Raw genomic sequence first — 14,435 nt, 5'->3', positions numbered from 1 at the left:
GTCCACAGACACTGTTCTTAGGAGAACTAAGTAACTATTACACAAGGTCAGACAGGAGTAATATTACAGAGAGGAGAGAAGATAAAATAGATTCCTAAGTCAGGTGAGCAAGGCGGTGACACTGGGAGGCCTGGGAGGACAGGGCCTGATGGGGAGTACGGGGAAAAGGAGAGGGGCCTCCTCCCAACGGCAGACCCTTGCCCTCTTGCCTGCATGGCTGCAGCGGCAGAGGTAACATCTCTGATACACCTCGACAGGGAAGCTGCTGCCCAGAGAACTAGGCCTTACGGGATTCTCAGATGAAATGCAGTGTTTCAAATACACACCCTAGGTTTTAATGCTCTAGGACAGTGGTCGGCAGACTGCGGCCCCTTGAGTGTGGCTTTCACAAAATACCACGTCCGGGTGCGCACATACAGTGCGATTGAAACTTCGTGGCCACACTCAAGGGGCCAAAGAGCCGCATGTGGCTCGCGAGCCGCAGTTTGCCGACCACTGCTCTAGGAGAAAGGAAAACGAAATTTCAGCAGTCTTTTCATCCCAGGAAGCAATTTATAGCAATCTTAGAAAAGTGTGAAATTTCTCATTGTATATTAACAGTAAAATTCATTCTCTTCTGCTTTTGACATTGTCACTAGCTTAAAGGAAAAAAACCACACACCCCAGATGTAACAGTATCATGCAGTTTACAGTTGCTGAATCAACTGTCCTAGAAACCACAACTGTTTCCTTTGGAAAGTTCGGATTTTCATGGTGTGAGAAACCACAACCAAGTACAGCAGCAAAAGACAAAAATGAGTTGCAAAGTAGCCACCTATGTGAAAGTTCATACCATGCTATTAAATTTTTTAAAAATGTTTATGGCAGCTTGGAAATTGTTTAAAACATTAAAATACATTATTATTTGATCCAGAAATTCTACTTCTGAAAATGAAAACTGGTAAAGTGTTCAAACTATAAATATAAGGATGATACCAAACTGCCGATGGTAGCCAAATTTAGAAGCCACTAAGTGTCTGTAATAAGGAGCCAAAGACATCATGTCACATCCAAATAACTGAAATTAAGCAAGATGACACAGATTTCCTTTTACTGATGTGGAAAGATACTGCAGAGGAAAAAAGGCAGGTCACACAATACAGGTATGGTATGACTTAACATGCATACAATTATATGAGCTTGTAAGGGAACTCCGTGTGTATATATTAAAAAGTCAGAATCTGGTTACTAAATCTTACTGTGGTTATAGATAGGTGATAGAATTTAGATGAGTTATACTATTTTGTACTTTCTGTATTCTGTAACACAATTTTTCCTATAGCTAGAAAAATAAGTTGTTTTCAATTAAAATACACACATAACAATACTAAACATATTTTCTAAAAGAACCCAATTATTGTCAACACACCGACATATACATTTAATTTTGGGAATATTTAATTATGATGAAAAATAAATGATTACTAGGGGCCATTTGGCAATAAGTTTGCTTCACTGTTTCTCCTTACTGTTGCTTCTAGCTCATCAAATCCTCTATGTGTTCCCTGGAAAAGGTCAAACACCAAAAATTCCAAGAGGACAGATTTTAGTATTTACTCCCCTGCACTCAAATGCAACTTCCTAGCAGTCACAGTGGATAGGTAGGGGTTGGAGGAACCACAACGGAAAACTGTGCCCATTACACTCTCCAACTCCCTCTAAAACAAGAGCCACTACCAAAAACCCCAAAACTATTCAGAGCCACAACTGAAGAGCAGAGAATACTGTGGGTGCCCTCAAATGACAGCATTTGCTCTCTCCTGCTAGGTCTCTCAGGCACCCTCGCCTGGGAATCCGACAACTTCCATCCCAATCTGAGCTCCATCACTGAGTAGCAGTTATCTAAACTGGGATAGCATTTACCTCTGGAAAATGATAAATATGTCCGTAGTTAGCTTAGGACAAATGACCTTCTAGTGTTGCAAGCTGATAACCCAAGAAGAGTTAAAGTGAACTCCATAAAAAAAGCCACAAATTAAAGATTAAAGTAAAAGCTCCATTCTAAGAAGGCCCAGAAAAGGCTCGCCAATAGACAGTAAGTCACTGTGATGAATGACAGTGCGCTAAAGCGACGCCAATGCAGAAGTATATAGAGTTGGAGAGAAACAGAAAGCAGACCTGAAATGGGAAGGAGAAAGTTGCTATTAGGGACAGCACGTTATCAGAGGTCAGTTCAGAGGCATCATGCAGCTCTCCTGTGGTTTAAAGATTAACTACAGATCAAATGCCACCCCCAATTTTAGGATTTTATAAAATCTTGGAGGCAGGTGGGTAAAAACTTACCTTGAAAGGGTGTCTCGCTAGGCTATTCCCAGAGCACAGTGAAAAGAAGGGGTGAACCTTGTCCAAAGAACTTTGCCCCGTAGGCATCTGAGATGGGATTAAAAGCTACAACCTTCTTGCTTTGGGAAATTCACAAAGGCTGCCTTGTGTACTGGTAATCTTAACTCGGAGAACCTGACAATGTAAATCTGAGGCTAACTGGGCCGGTGGCAACAAATGTTCCAGTTATTTTCCCAAGGGCAGAGGACAAAAGGAGATGTGTCATTATTTAAAGCAAAGAATAAAATAAAAAATTCCTAATGACTGTGAACTCTCAGAAAAGGAATAAATAAAGGCTGCGCCAGCTGCACCTAAATGTAGACACTGCATGTAGCATTCGGACAGTTTCGAAAACAAAGCATGGCAGTAAGTAAACACGGGCCCGGGACCTAGAAAAACCCACTGTCCGCTAAAAGTATATAAAAATTATGTTGGAAATCAGATCCAAAGCAGTAGCTCCACTTTTAAGTGACTGCTCCTGTTCACAGGTGCGTGAAACTCTGTCACAGAAGTTGCTTAGTGAGTCAGATGGAGGGATGATTGCACACCTAGTTTCCATTAGCTTTCTTCTTTTAAAAATTACATTTTCTTGATTATATTAATATATGCTCTTGTAGAGTATTTGTAAGACATAAAAAAGTATAAACATATAATAAAAATCACCTGTAGTTCCTGTCCAGAAATAATCACTTTTTACATTTTTGGTACATTTCCCTTCACTTGTGTGTATGTACTACATTTACAACAAATTATGATCCCAGTGTACATGTGGCTTGGGAGACAGCTTTTAAAACTTATTATATTCTAACCAACATCCTGTGCCATTAAATATTCTTTCTCAATACCATATTTAGTGATTACTGTATAGATGTTCTACAACTTATTAAACAATTTCCCTGTTAGGCTATTTAAGTTGCTTTTAAGATTTTGCTACAATACATCATAATGCTATGATAAATATACATACATAAACTTTCCCCCTATCTCTCTGATTACTTCCTTAGGATCAATGTCTGGTATAATCACTGGGAATTAATTTTTTAAGGTTCTGATTCACATTGATGAAGTTATTTCCAAAAAGGCTCTACTAGCAGAGCCCCCATATTGTAAACAACAAATTAGATTATACTAAACTGCTATTTTCTAAACAAGATACAGTACATCAAGTCTACTGGGGACTTATGGTCATTGGATTCTGGCACAGGAGTGCTGTCTCACAGGTTGATCCAAAGCTACCTGTGTTTGAATCCTGGCTCTACCACTTACTATATATCCTCGAATGTCAATTTGACCATTACATGCTTATTGTTTTCTTTGAAGTGAAAATAGGAAGTCAAATCACAAAATTGTATGTTACTGATATTCATTAAGGGTATTAGTTGTTTTATTTTTCTACTTCATTGTTAAAACACTTCAAATTTTAATGTTAAAAAATTAACATTGTGTATACCTAGAAGAAAAAAAAAATCTACTACCCCTAACATTTTGAGCCTAGTAGAGAATGTGGCTTTATTAATATTTCTGATAAAAAGGTGAAAATTTAATGGAAAGGAAATCTGGAAAGAGGCAGAAAATATATACTGAAAATCTTTCAGTTGTAACACTGAGGTGTCTCTGCAAGTGCTGTCTCCCCACCTCCCCACTCCACTTCCTCCAGTTAGTGCCCAGATAACTCCTGCATATCTTTTAGATCAGAGCTCAAATATTACTTCAACTGGAAATCTCCCCGGGAACTCCCTAAGATTTTTGGCTTGATAGCACTGCCCTGCAAGGATCACAACTGTACTTGTTTGAAGTACCCCACCCCTCACTCATCAGTTAAGACCTTCTGCATCTTTGAACAATTGGTTTGTCAGTTGGACTCTTCCTTTGACTCTAAGTTTCAGAAAGTGTACAAGTGTTGGAAGACATCAGTTGGAAGACATCAATTCTATACAATGACAGTACTGTTTAAAACAGCCTTAAGGGATAAAAAATACATTTTTAGAAGCCTACCAAGAAATCTCTTAGCAAATATTTCAATTTGCATACTTTACTTTAAAAAGTATTCACATCCTAAAGTCATGCAATATTCCCTTAATTATAAAATCCAGTGTATCACTGTCTCAAAAATAATTCTGAACAATTTTAGTACTTTGAGTATATATTTGTTTTTGGAGCAAGAGTGAGGTGTTTGGTTCATGTAAGCATCTGTAATGGTGCTGTTTGAGTTCCTGGAGAAATAGGGGACAGAAAATATACGAGGGCTGCAACATAAACGATAAGTGGCACACACAGAGGGCCTAGCTTGCTCACTATGCTGTACCTTAGGACCTAGCACAGTGTGGGGCACAAAATATGAATATGTGGAATGAAGGGCTAATCTTATGATAAAAATTGCATGTTTTTCAAGCATTACTTTTTTCTTTGGGGGTTCTAATAAACACTAAGGATTTTTCTCCCAGAAAAAAAATGCACAAATGTAAGATTTTACATATAATTTTAAGATCATGGATTCCAGGATTAAAAACCCTGCACCAGACTGTAGTGAATTCATGCTATTGAAAGGAATTTTAAAGACAGGACAGGCAGTTAGGGAATAAGAGGGGTCCATGGGAGAGGAATGCATAATAGGTGAGGGCTTGGTGCTGACAAAATGCTTACCTTACTTATACAGAGGATAGAGAAATGTGACAAGATAAGGGGAAGGGGAAGGCATACATTCACAGGGGATAGGGAAATGTCACAAGATAAGGGAAGAGGGAAACATACTTTCACAGGGGATAGAGAAATGCTACTAGGGAAAGAGGAAAAGGGGAACACCGGATGGGCTTTGACTTTGAAACTGATACCCTGCAAAAGAGTCACCAATTAGGAAAGCACGGGATGATAAAATTGGGAAGGGGTCCAATTAGAAGGAAGCTACATTGACAAAGAACTCCAAGCCTTTAAAAACCTTAGACTAGCGGTTCTCAACCTGTGGGTCGCGACCCCTTTGGCGGTCGAACGACCCTTTCACAGGGGTCGCCTAAGACCATTGGAAAACACATATATAATTACATATTGTTTTTGTGATTAATCACTATGCTTTAATTATGTTCAATTTGTAACAATGAAATTGGGGGTCACCACAACATGAGGAACTGTATTAAAGGGTCGCGGCATTAGGAAGGTTGAGAACCACTGTCTTAGATAAAGTGGCTTGGTTGGTTAACCCCTGGGGAACCCCTCACTATGTGGGAGTTTGTATTTGCTTCCAATTGATTCCCACACTTTTACTAACAAGTCCTTTTAGTCCTTGAATTTTACTCTTCAAACTTCGTGAGACAAGAACCCACAAGGAGAGTCTGCTCATGGAATCCCATGTTACACTATGAAGTTTCTTGGTAAACAGCCATCTGGCTTCACCTACCAAAATGCCTATTGGGATGTGCACTTTTTTTCATTGAAACACATGCAGTTCCCAGGCCCGAAGGGGTTATACTAGCATGCAGTGACATCAAGGAGTGAAAGTACCTTAGTAAATGTCATTGGAGTTACCTCAGCACCAGACACTTGCCAGTGGTTGATTAACAAACACTTTCCATTTCACCTTCAGGGTATTTCTCCTTGCTTACTAGTATGTCCTATTGGTTGAGTATTCCCTATTGAATGGAAAAAGCCTGATGCCAAACTTGCACACATACTCCTTTGGGAAATGTGATCACTAAGTGCTGTATAGCTTTGAATTCCACATCCTGGTTCCTAAGAAACAGGGTTGTCCTTTGGCAACTAAGTAGTTCATACTTCTTTTATAGCAGCTTCTGACATCTTTGTTTCATCTCTTTATCTTGAGGGTGAACTCAGACGGCAAGGGCTGTCTTTCTTAGTCCCTAGACCTGGACTCATCAAGGGTTGCCCAACACATATTTCTGACCAACTCACAGACCAAAACACATTCCTTGTGTGTAGTGCAGTCTTATTACTATACTCACAGATGCTTCATATAAGTTCTCTCTTTATACATTACAGTATAAATGCCAGCTATCTTAAATGAACATTAAAACTACCAGGGAGAAACTGCAGAGTTATGAAATAACAACATATATGAAGTCTGCCATCATGTACAGTGCTCTACAATAAACCTAAAGCCAAAGTCATGAGCTAAGGTTCTCAATGTGTCTGTCCAATAGATCACTTCTTCATAGTCCTTCTCTCATTATCTGTATTTGAGAAGGAACTTTTCTAAGTCAAAAAAGTAATTTCAAAGCTTATAGTTGTCTTTGTAACCAAATGGTATGCTTTACTTTATTAAACTGATCATCCTGCATCACATCAATATCAGATTTCCCATCTTTAAAAGAAGGTTAATAGGAAAACAAGTATTTCTTACTGAGTTTTATTTTTAACCAATTATTTTCTTGTTTATGGAGCTCCGAGAAAGGACAATGCTAAAACATGAATTTAAACTACTAATGTTCACCTTAATACTGTTCCAGAATGTTAGATATAAAAACAAGAACATTAAAATGGCAATATATTTAGCAATCTGGCTTCAAATGCTGCAATTCAAACCTCTGGTCAATGAATAACTATTACACAAAAAACTAATGTATATAGGATTAACACTGTAAAAACATTAACTCTCTCATTTAATCCTCTTAATTTATTATCAGGGAGGAACCACTCCCAACTACTTGCTATTCCCTAGCTGAGCTAGCTCACTGGGCACTATTTGAAATGCACTGGTTGGTGATCACCTAGTTATCACTCAAGGTCCAGCCCAAGTCTCATTTCCTGGATGAAGCCTTTCCTGAACCCTCTGCCTCCCCTGTGGAAACAATCCTAGGCTTTTGTCTTTAGGGAAAATGTACTCATAATAAGATTTGTAGATTTGCTCCTGGTTTTTAAAAAAGTGTATTTAAAAATAGACAGAGATATCCTCCTTGACCACTAATAGCATGAAAATAATGGAGTGAATATTTTTATTCCATGTTTTTAAGGGTTAAGCTAGGCAGAAACTAGGTTCGGGCCTACACTGTGGGCTGCAGTGAAGAGCAGGAACTGTTTTCAGAGAATAGAAGTTGGAAACCACAAAGCTTCTATTGCTGAGGCTACACCGCCTATATTATCATTTTAAGAGGGTACATTATGCTTTTTGCCCACTTTCTCTTGTGAGAGTCAGGGGGCCCCACTGTAGGACCTGCGTGGTCAGATGTCTTTCCCTCTGTGGATCACTGAAGCATTCTATGACTACTCCTGTGTGTCCAGGCGCCAGGTGCTCCATTTTGTCAACAAGGTGAGACTGACATTATCACTGGCCTGGTGACCACCACTTAAATGCTGATAGCTGAATTGAACCTAACAATTGTCACTTGTATTAATGTTAAAGCAGACATTTCTTGGGACTAAATGACTGTTTATACATCCAGAATTAGCCAGTGGAGCAAGGAAATAAAAGTACCACCTGGTTCCCTAGCCTAGATCACCACGCCTACAGATGCTTTCCTGTACCTGGGCTTTCTTTTATTATTTCTATTTTCAACCATTTGAAATTATTGCTTTTCTTGCCAAATTTAAGGCAAAATTCCAAAGTTCATTGTCAGCATTTTCTATTTCCTTCACATCCTCTATTGTTGATTCTAAGGGGTTGGGAACTTCTCATTTGTCTGTTTCCTTAATCAAAGGATGTGCCACTTATAGTTTAGGTTACAGCTCTCTTCTGTAACAGATTTCTTCTTTACAAATGCTAACATAAACCAAATAGCTCACTTTTGCTCAGTCATAGGAATCTTGCTCACAAAACAAATACATACTTAAAGTACTAAAATTGTTCAGAACTATTTTTGAGACAGCGATACACTGGATTTTACAATTAAGGGAATATTTCACATTGCACAACTTCAAAATGCATGGGAATATTTTTTAAAACAAAATATGCCAATTGAGATATTTGGTAAAAGATTTCTTGGTAGCCTGCTAAAAATGTATTTTTCATCCCCAAAGGCTGTTTTAAATAGTACTGTCATTGTGTGGAATTTCAGCTGATGTCTTCTACCTTGTGCATTCTGTAACTTAGAGCTAAAGGAAGCAGCCAACTGACAAACCAATTGTTCCAAGATGCAGAGGGTCTTAAAAACGACTTAAATACTGACCTTAAAGACACACCCCAAATGACTGCTTTGTGTTCTGTGAGGTTAACCCTCTCTAACACTTGCTCAAGGCTAAGTCTAACTGAGAAAATAAAATTCTTAGCAGACACAATGGGTGAAATCTGAGTCATGGAAAGATTGCAAGGCCAGGTCAAGGGCAGGGAATCACTTTTCCCTAATGCAATCTACTATGTGCACTTCCCCTCTACCCTCTGTCTTGCAGATGATATGTCTAAACATCAGGAAAAGGTTTATGAAGAATTTCTCTCATTTGTGAGCATGTCTCTCTTTATTATTTTAAGGGCACAGAATAAACACTAGCTAGGAGGCCATTACTGCTTAAAAACAAACAAAATAACTTGGAGCTATGACTCAAATTAATTCTCTTCCTTATGGTATTAAGAGAATTAAGGGGTAGAAGCTAAAAACCTCTCACAATTTAGAAAGTGACAAGTCAAGACTACACAAAAGTCTCAAAGGTAGTGACAATGGAAATTTCAAATGGGTCATCATAGTGACCACAAATAACCTGCAAAAAGCAATGGCCAAAGGACTCCATAGGTAGGGATTACCTTAGCAATCATGTTAACCTTTTCAGGCATTATGCTTTTTTTAAGAGTCCATATTCATTAAATAAGCACTGAATGTAAAACTGCTTTCTCATCTAACCTAATATCCATATTATTTAAAAAACGATAATGTTTGACCAAATATTTTTCTAGATATCATAGCCTGTTTAACATTATATCTGATGATATGATATTCTTTGAGTGTTTCAACTGTATCATGTACAATTATAATCAGGCTGTCCTAACTTATTCTATTTAGAGTCACTGCGATTTCTTTAATAGTTCAGTATATAATCAAAGTTAATAGATTTTTCATTATCGATTAGGGTCAGATGTGATAAATGACCTCAAATGTTCTCTTTAGAGGCTTAAAGACAAAGAACTCTAAATAAGCACCAGCATCTTTTGAAAGGATACCTGAGGGGGCAGGGAAAATATTTATTTCCCAGTAAAGTAGAGAAGGTGGTTAACAGTTAGAGTATGGTTTCTTCCTACCTGCCCCTGGCCCGCCCAGCCTGCTGTAACAATGAGGGTGCTGGTGAGATACTATGGACAGGGTCTGACCATACCTTCATGGGTAGGCTCTGGGTCAGGCGTAAGTGAGATGTCATCCAGCTCTCGCAGGCAGAGCCATTCTCCATCCATAGACACTCGGAATTTGCAAAGGTAGATGGTCTCCATGGCAGCCTGTGTGATCTTGTCAGTGGTGGGGGTTGGCATATCAGTTGGAGGCGTCAAAGCAGACATGATGACTCAGCTGGGACCACAACACACTCACACACACACACACACACCCGGCAAAAATAAAACCTCCTCGCCCAAAACCCCCCAAATCCAAAGCTCTGGAACAAAGCTCTCAAGGGGTGCAGGAGGTTAAAAAAGAACACAAACAAGGAAAAATATCTTATGGTTTAAGAACCAACTGTTCAAGATAAACAATTCTACACTATCTTTTCCCATAGACAGTTTCTACCACATAACAAAATAAAATGATGCTGTCTTCTCTCAGCTTCACTCCTTTTATCTTCTCTCCCCTACCCCTTCGTCTTCAGCTGAGCTATAGGCTTTAAATCCTGCACAGCTGATGCCGCCTTAGCTGGTTTTAAAAAACTGGCCTCTGCATGTGTAAGTGAAAAATCCTCCTCCTTTGTGCAGAAAAAAAAAATACAAAAGGAAAAAAAATGAACAAAATTTTCAATTTAGCTTTAACAAAATCCTGAACTGCAGAATCACTTCCAGGATCTGCTTAGATGAGCCGGGATGCTGAGTTCTGACAGGATTGGTTGTGCGCAGTAAGCAGGGTGTTGACCAAAATGGCTGACTAATGAACTGAACTGAAAATCCAGGCTCATGTGACCAGCTGCTCTGAACGCAGGGCGAGCAATTCCCAGGATGCTTTATAGATGCTGCTGATGCGGGGAGAGCAATTAGGCTGCTTGCTCTCATCCTGCACAACCCACTTCCAGACTGTGCTAGTCAAACTGTGATCAGACATAACACAATGCACAGATCCTCATCAATTCCCCTTACTTTGGGATAAAGGCTGCATAACAGGAGGACAATTAACATAAGAGGCAGTTAGATTAATTTAACAAGCACACAGTCGTCTCTTTTATCCTTATATAACTAGATATTAAAATCCTTTTTTTATAATCTGTTTTTATTTTATTTTTAATATATTTTTATTAATTTCAGAGAGGAACGAAGAGGGAGAGAAAGAGATAGAAACATCAATGATGAGAGAGAATCACTGATTGGCTGCCTCCTGCATGCTCCCTACTGGAGATCGAGCCCACAACCCGGGCACGTGCCCTTGACTAGAATCAAACCCAGGATCCTTGAGTCTGCAGGCTGATGCTCTATCCACTGAGTCAAACCAGCTAGGACTAGATATTAAAATTCTTTACACTGCTAAAGGTGCTGTTTTAAGAAAAGCTAAAGCAGATTTTCAATTTAAATATTATACTCTCAGGCATCTGTAATTCCCTTCTCCAAAGCACAAAAACCTGACATTTTAGATTTGACAGAAATGCAAGAAAAAAACCCTTGAATTTAAAAAGTAAAATCCTTCCTGATTAATGCCAATTTCACCTCCAATTAATATTGCTGTATTTACCAAGTTTCTGTACTAAGCATGTACTGTGTTTCTAATCAGAAGATAAAACTATATTATATTTTTAAAATTCTCCCATCCTGGAAACACCCTAAGGACACATTTTCATATTCTCTTAAACCAGCCGACCAACTCACCCACCGACCCACATGCATATCTGTATTAACCAAGGAGACGTTTATACATTGCTTTCTGGGCTACTTAAATAACAAGGAGATAAGGAGTGATAAAGATTTTCTTTGACAGTGTTCTGGATGATTGAAAACAAGTTTGTTTTTTTTTCTTCTTCTTTCTATTTAAGGATCTGATTGTAAAGAGGAACATATAACTTTAAGAAATATATCCCAAGATGAGGACACATTTGTAATACCTTAACTAATAAAAAGAAAAAAAAAGAAAAAAAGAAATATATCCCAAGATGATTTATTCCATTTTAGAGATTTATCAGAAGGATATCTTGATTTAATAATTTTTGAAAACTAAAAGAAAAAAATTCTCCTAGAACATTATTAAAATTTCATAAATGCTTTATGAATAAAATTAAGCTCAATGAAAAAATGTTAAGAACCAGATTCTGTAGGTAAACAAACATTATATTGTTAGAGGAAGGCAAACTGGTATAATGTAAAAAATGTATATAAGTATATACATATTTAAAATTAGGAAGAAAATCCTTAAGTTATTAAGGAAAATAAAATATTCCAGGTTTATTCATTTCTATTTAAATCTCTTTCAACATTATCCTACATCTGGACCCAGGGCTATGCATCCATTCATTCATTCACTCATTCATTCATTCAATATTCACTGAGAGTACTCTAGGTTGCCAGGCAGCAATCCAGACACTGGGCATGCAGTAATAAGAAAAGACCACTTTTCGAGGAGACAGAATTTGCATATCCAAATACTGAACACAAGCCTTCATTTAACACATTCACATTTAATTACAGTTTTATTTCTTTCTAGCTATATACATTTACATATTAAAGCTGAAAGGGGATAGATATAGTTTCACTTTAAGCCATGCAATACTTCAAAACATAGTAAACACTCATGTAAAGTCTTATACTGAATAGTTCCTGGAACCACAATGCCAAACAAGCCTGGCTATTTGTATACATGACATGAAGATTCTAGGTCACTGATACAGTCTTAAAATATAGAACAGTGAATACATAAGTAAATCTGAATGCTTTGGGGTTCCCTGTGGTCCACCCATACCCCAATTTAGCCTATCACAAACCACGACAAACAATCCTTTTACCAACCAACCAATCTACTAACCCCTGAATAGGAGATTCAGGTTGATTACAACATACCAGGAATAGAACATCCAGGTTAATAATCAGAGAAACTTGGTTAACTTTCCTTCCAAAGGTCCTTCTCGAGAGTCAGCTAGAGGACACACGGAGGGAAGTCCAAAGCAACTAAAATTTTGCCAAGGAGAGAAAAACCTGCCCACACTGGTTTTCCTTGAGTTTCCCAGACCGATGAGTCTGAGGAGGTATTAGCAGCCGTTTCAGAACAACTGTGGATGGGCGGGAAAACCTATACTTCCACTATCTAGCTATACCTGTTCAGCATGAACAGACACTCATTGTCCGTAAGCAATGAATTTACTACAAAACAAGCACTATTTGTAGGAGACTAATAAAATAATTCTAAATATTGGTCAGTTTTTACATGTGAGTCTTTACAAGTACATACATTAGCTTTGAATATAAAGGTAATATTAAGTCATCAGTAAGGCATATAAACCTTGATCTTTTTTCTCATATTCTAATTTTTCCTCATAAACATACTAATTACAAAATGTAGTGAACTATTTTCTCATTTAATCCCACTTGTGAATAAAGGCACATATTTGTAAACTAGTTGTGAGGAGGGCTGGGGTAGCCTGTGGCCCTAAACAGAATTAATAGGCCTATGTGAAATTCAAACCCAAGATGATGATCTGACTAATACTATGTTCTAGCTGTTCACATAGCTCATCTTTTCCACATTATGACTGATTCAAAGCAAACAGGATTCACATTTTAAACTTGGAAGTTACATTCCTTTTAAAGTATATTTACTCAGTTACTATTATAAAGACTGATTTGTTATGCCCAATGTCCCTGTTATACAACGTGGAAAAATTATTGCTTAAGGTAACCATCATTTATTGAATTTTTACTTTCTGAAAGAGGTTTTATAGATACCGTAAAAAAAATCCTCACAAGAATCCTGCAAAGTAGATATTGATAAGCCCATTTTACATACAAGGAAACCGAAGGTAAGCCAGTGACTGGCCCAAGATCACACGATTAGTGAGGGGCAGATCTGGGGTTTCAAACCACTTCTGTGTTGATACCTCAAAGTCCATGTGACCTTCTATGCTTTGCAACTTCAGCACTCCATCCCAAAGATTACATTTTCACGTAGGGAAAATAAGAAGAAACAAAGCAAAAACCAACCAAACAAACAAAAAACAAAACAAAACATAAAACAAACCATAGGCAAGGTCCTCATGAAATTTCCTAGACATGAATTTCAACAAATTTAAGATTTGAAAAAGAGGACATTTCTATCAGCTTTCACACTCTACACCTTAATGCTTCACAAACCATATATTCCATTTAGTCACCCTTATACATTTAGCTCAGGTTTTTAATAAGTGGCATTTTCTGAAAAACTGAGAACTCAGCATGGGCTTTTCCTGCTGTGTGCAGTCATTTCTAAATATGGTGTAGATCATCTTATTATTAAAATATTACTACAAATATAACTTACTAGAGGCCCAGTGCACAAAAATTTGTGTGCACTGGCAAGGGTGAGGGGGGGGGGTGTCCCTCAGCCCGACCTGTGCCCTCTCACAGTCTGGGACCCCTCGGGAGATAACCACCTGCTGGCTTAGGCCCGCTCCCCAGGTGGCAGATGGCAGGCCCGATTCTGCGGTGCCTGCCCTGCCTCCCCAGGTGGCAGATGGCAGGCCCAGATGGCGGAGGGGCAGGCGGCAGATTGCGCTGTCCCGCCCCGCCTGCAGTATGCAAATTTAATGGCCATCTTTGTTGGGTTAATTTGCATACTCTTCTGATTGGCTGATGGGCGTAGTGGAGGTATGGTCAATTAGCATCTTTGTCTTTTATTAGTGTAGATAGATGCCTCAACAATAGATTTAGCTTCAGTTGTCTTTTTTTTAACTTTAAGAAAGGGTTTCATGTTCTTTACAACCTTCTAAGCCTTTCACTCAACGTTGTGTTTTCTAAGATTTATCCATGCTGTAGTGTGGTGGCTGTAGTT

General features: G+C 38.3%; 1 protein-coding gene across 20 annotated transcripts in view; it reads right to left on the bottom strand.

Annotated features, from left to right (window-relative positions):
- RUFY3 (RUN and FYVE domain containing 3) overlaps positions 1 to 14,435 on the bottom strand; it is a 79,883-nt gene that overhangs the window by 50,935 nt on the left and 14,513 nt on the right. The window contains exon 1 of one of the 20 annotated variants that reach the window (XM_036335588.1): positions 9,610 to 10,377. The exons of 16 other annotated variants lie outside the window; for them this stretch is intronic. In XM_036335588.1, coding sequence (XP_036191481.1) covers positions 9,610 to 9,787 — 178 coding nt within the window. In that variant the 5' untranslated portion in view covers positions 9,788 to 10,377. Of the gene's footprint in view, positions 1 to 9,609; positions 10,378 to 14,435 lie in introns of those variants that run through there. 3 more of the 20 variants (XM_036335691.1, XM_036335600.1, XM_036335699.1) reach the window with 3 other exon arrangements.

The sequence above is a fragment of the Myotis myotis genome, unplaced genomic scaffold, assembly GCF_014108235.1.
Source record: "Myotis myotis isolate mMyoMyo1 unplaced genomic scaffold, mMyoMyo1.p scaffold_m19_p_1, whole genome shotgun sequence".
Classification (NCBI taxonomy): Eukaryota; Metazoa; Chordata; class Mammalia; order Chiroptera; family Vespertilionidae; genus Myotis; species Myotis myotis.
The sequence above is the reverse complement of the archived record's forward strand: the minus strand, read 5'-3'. Positions and strand labels throughout refer to the sequence as shown.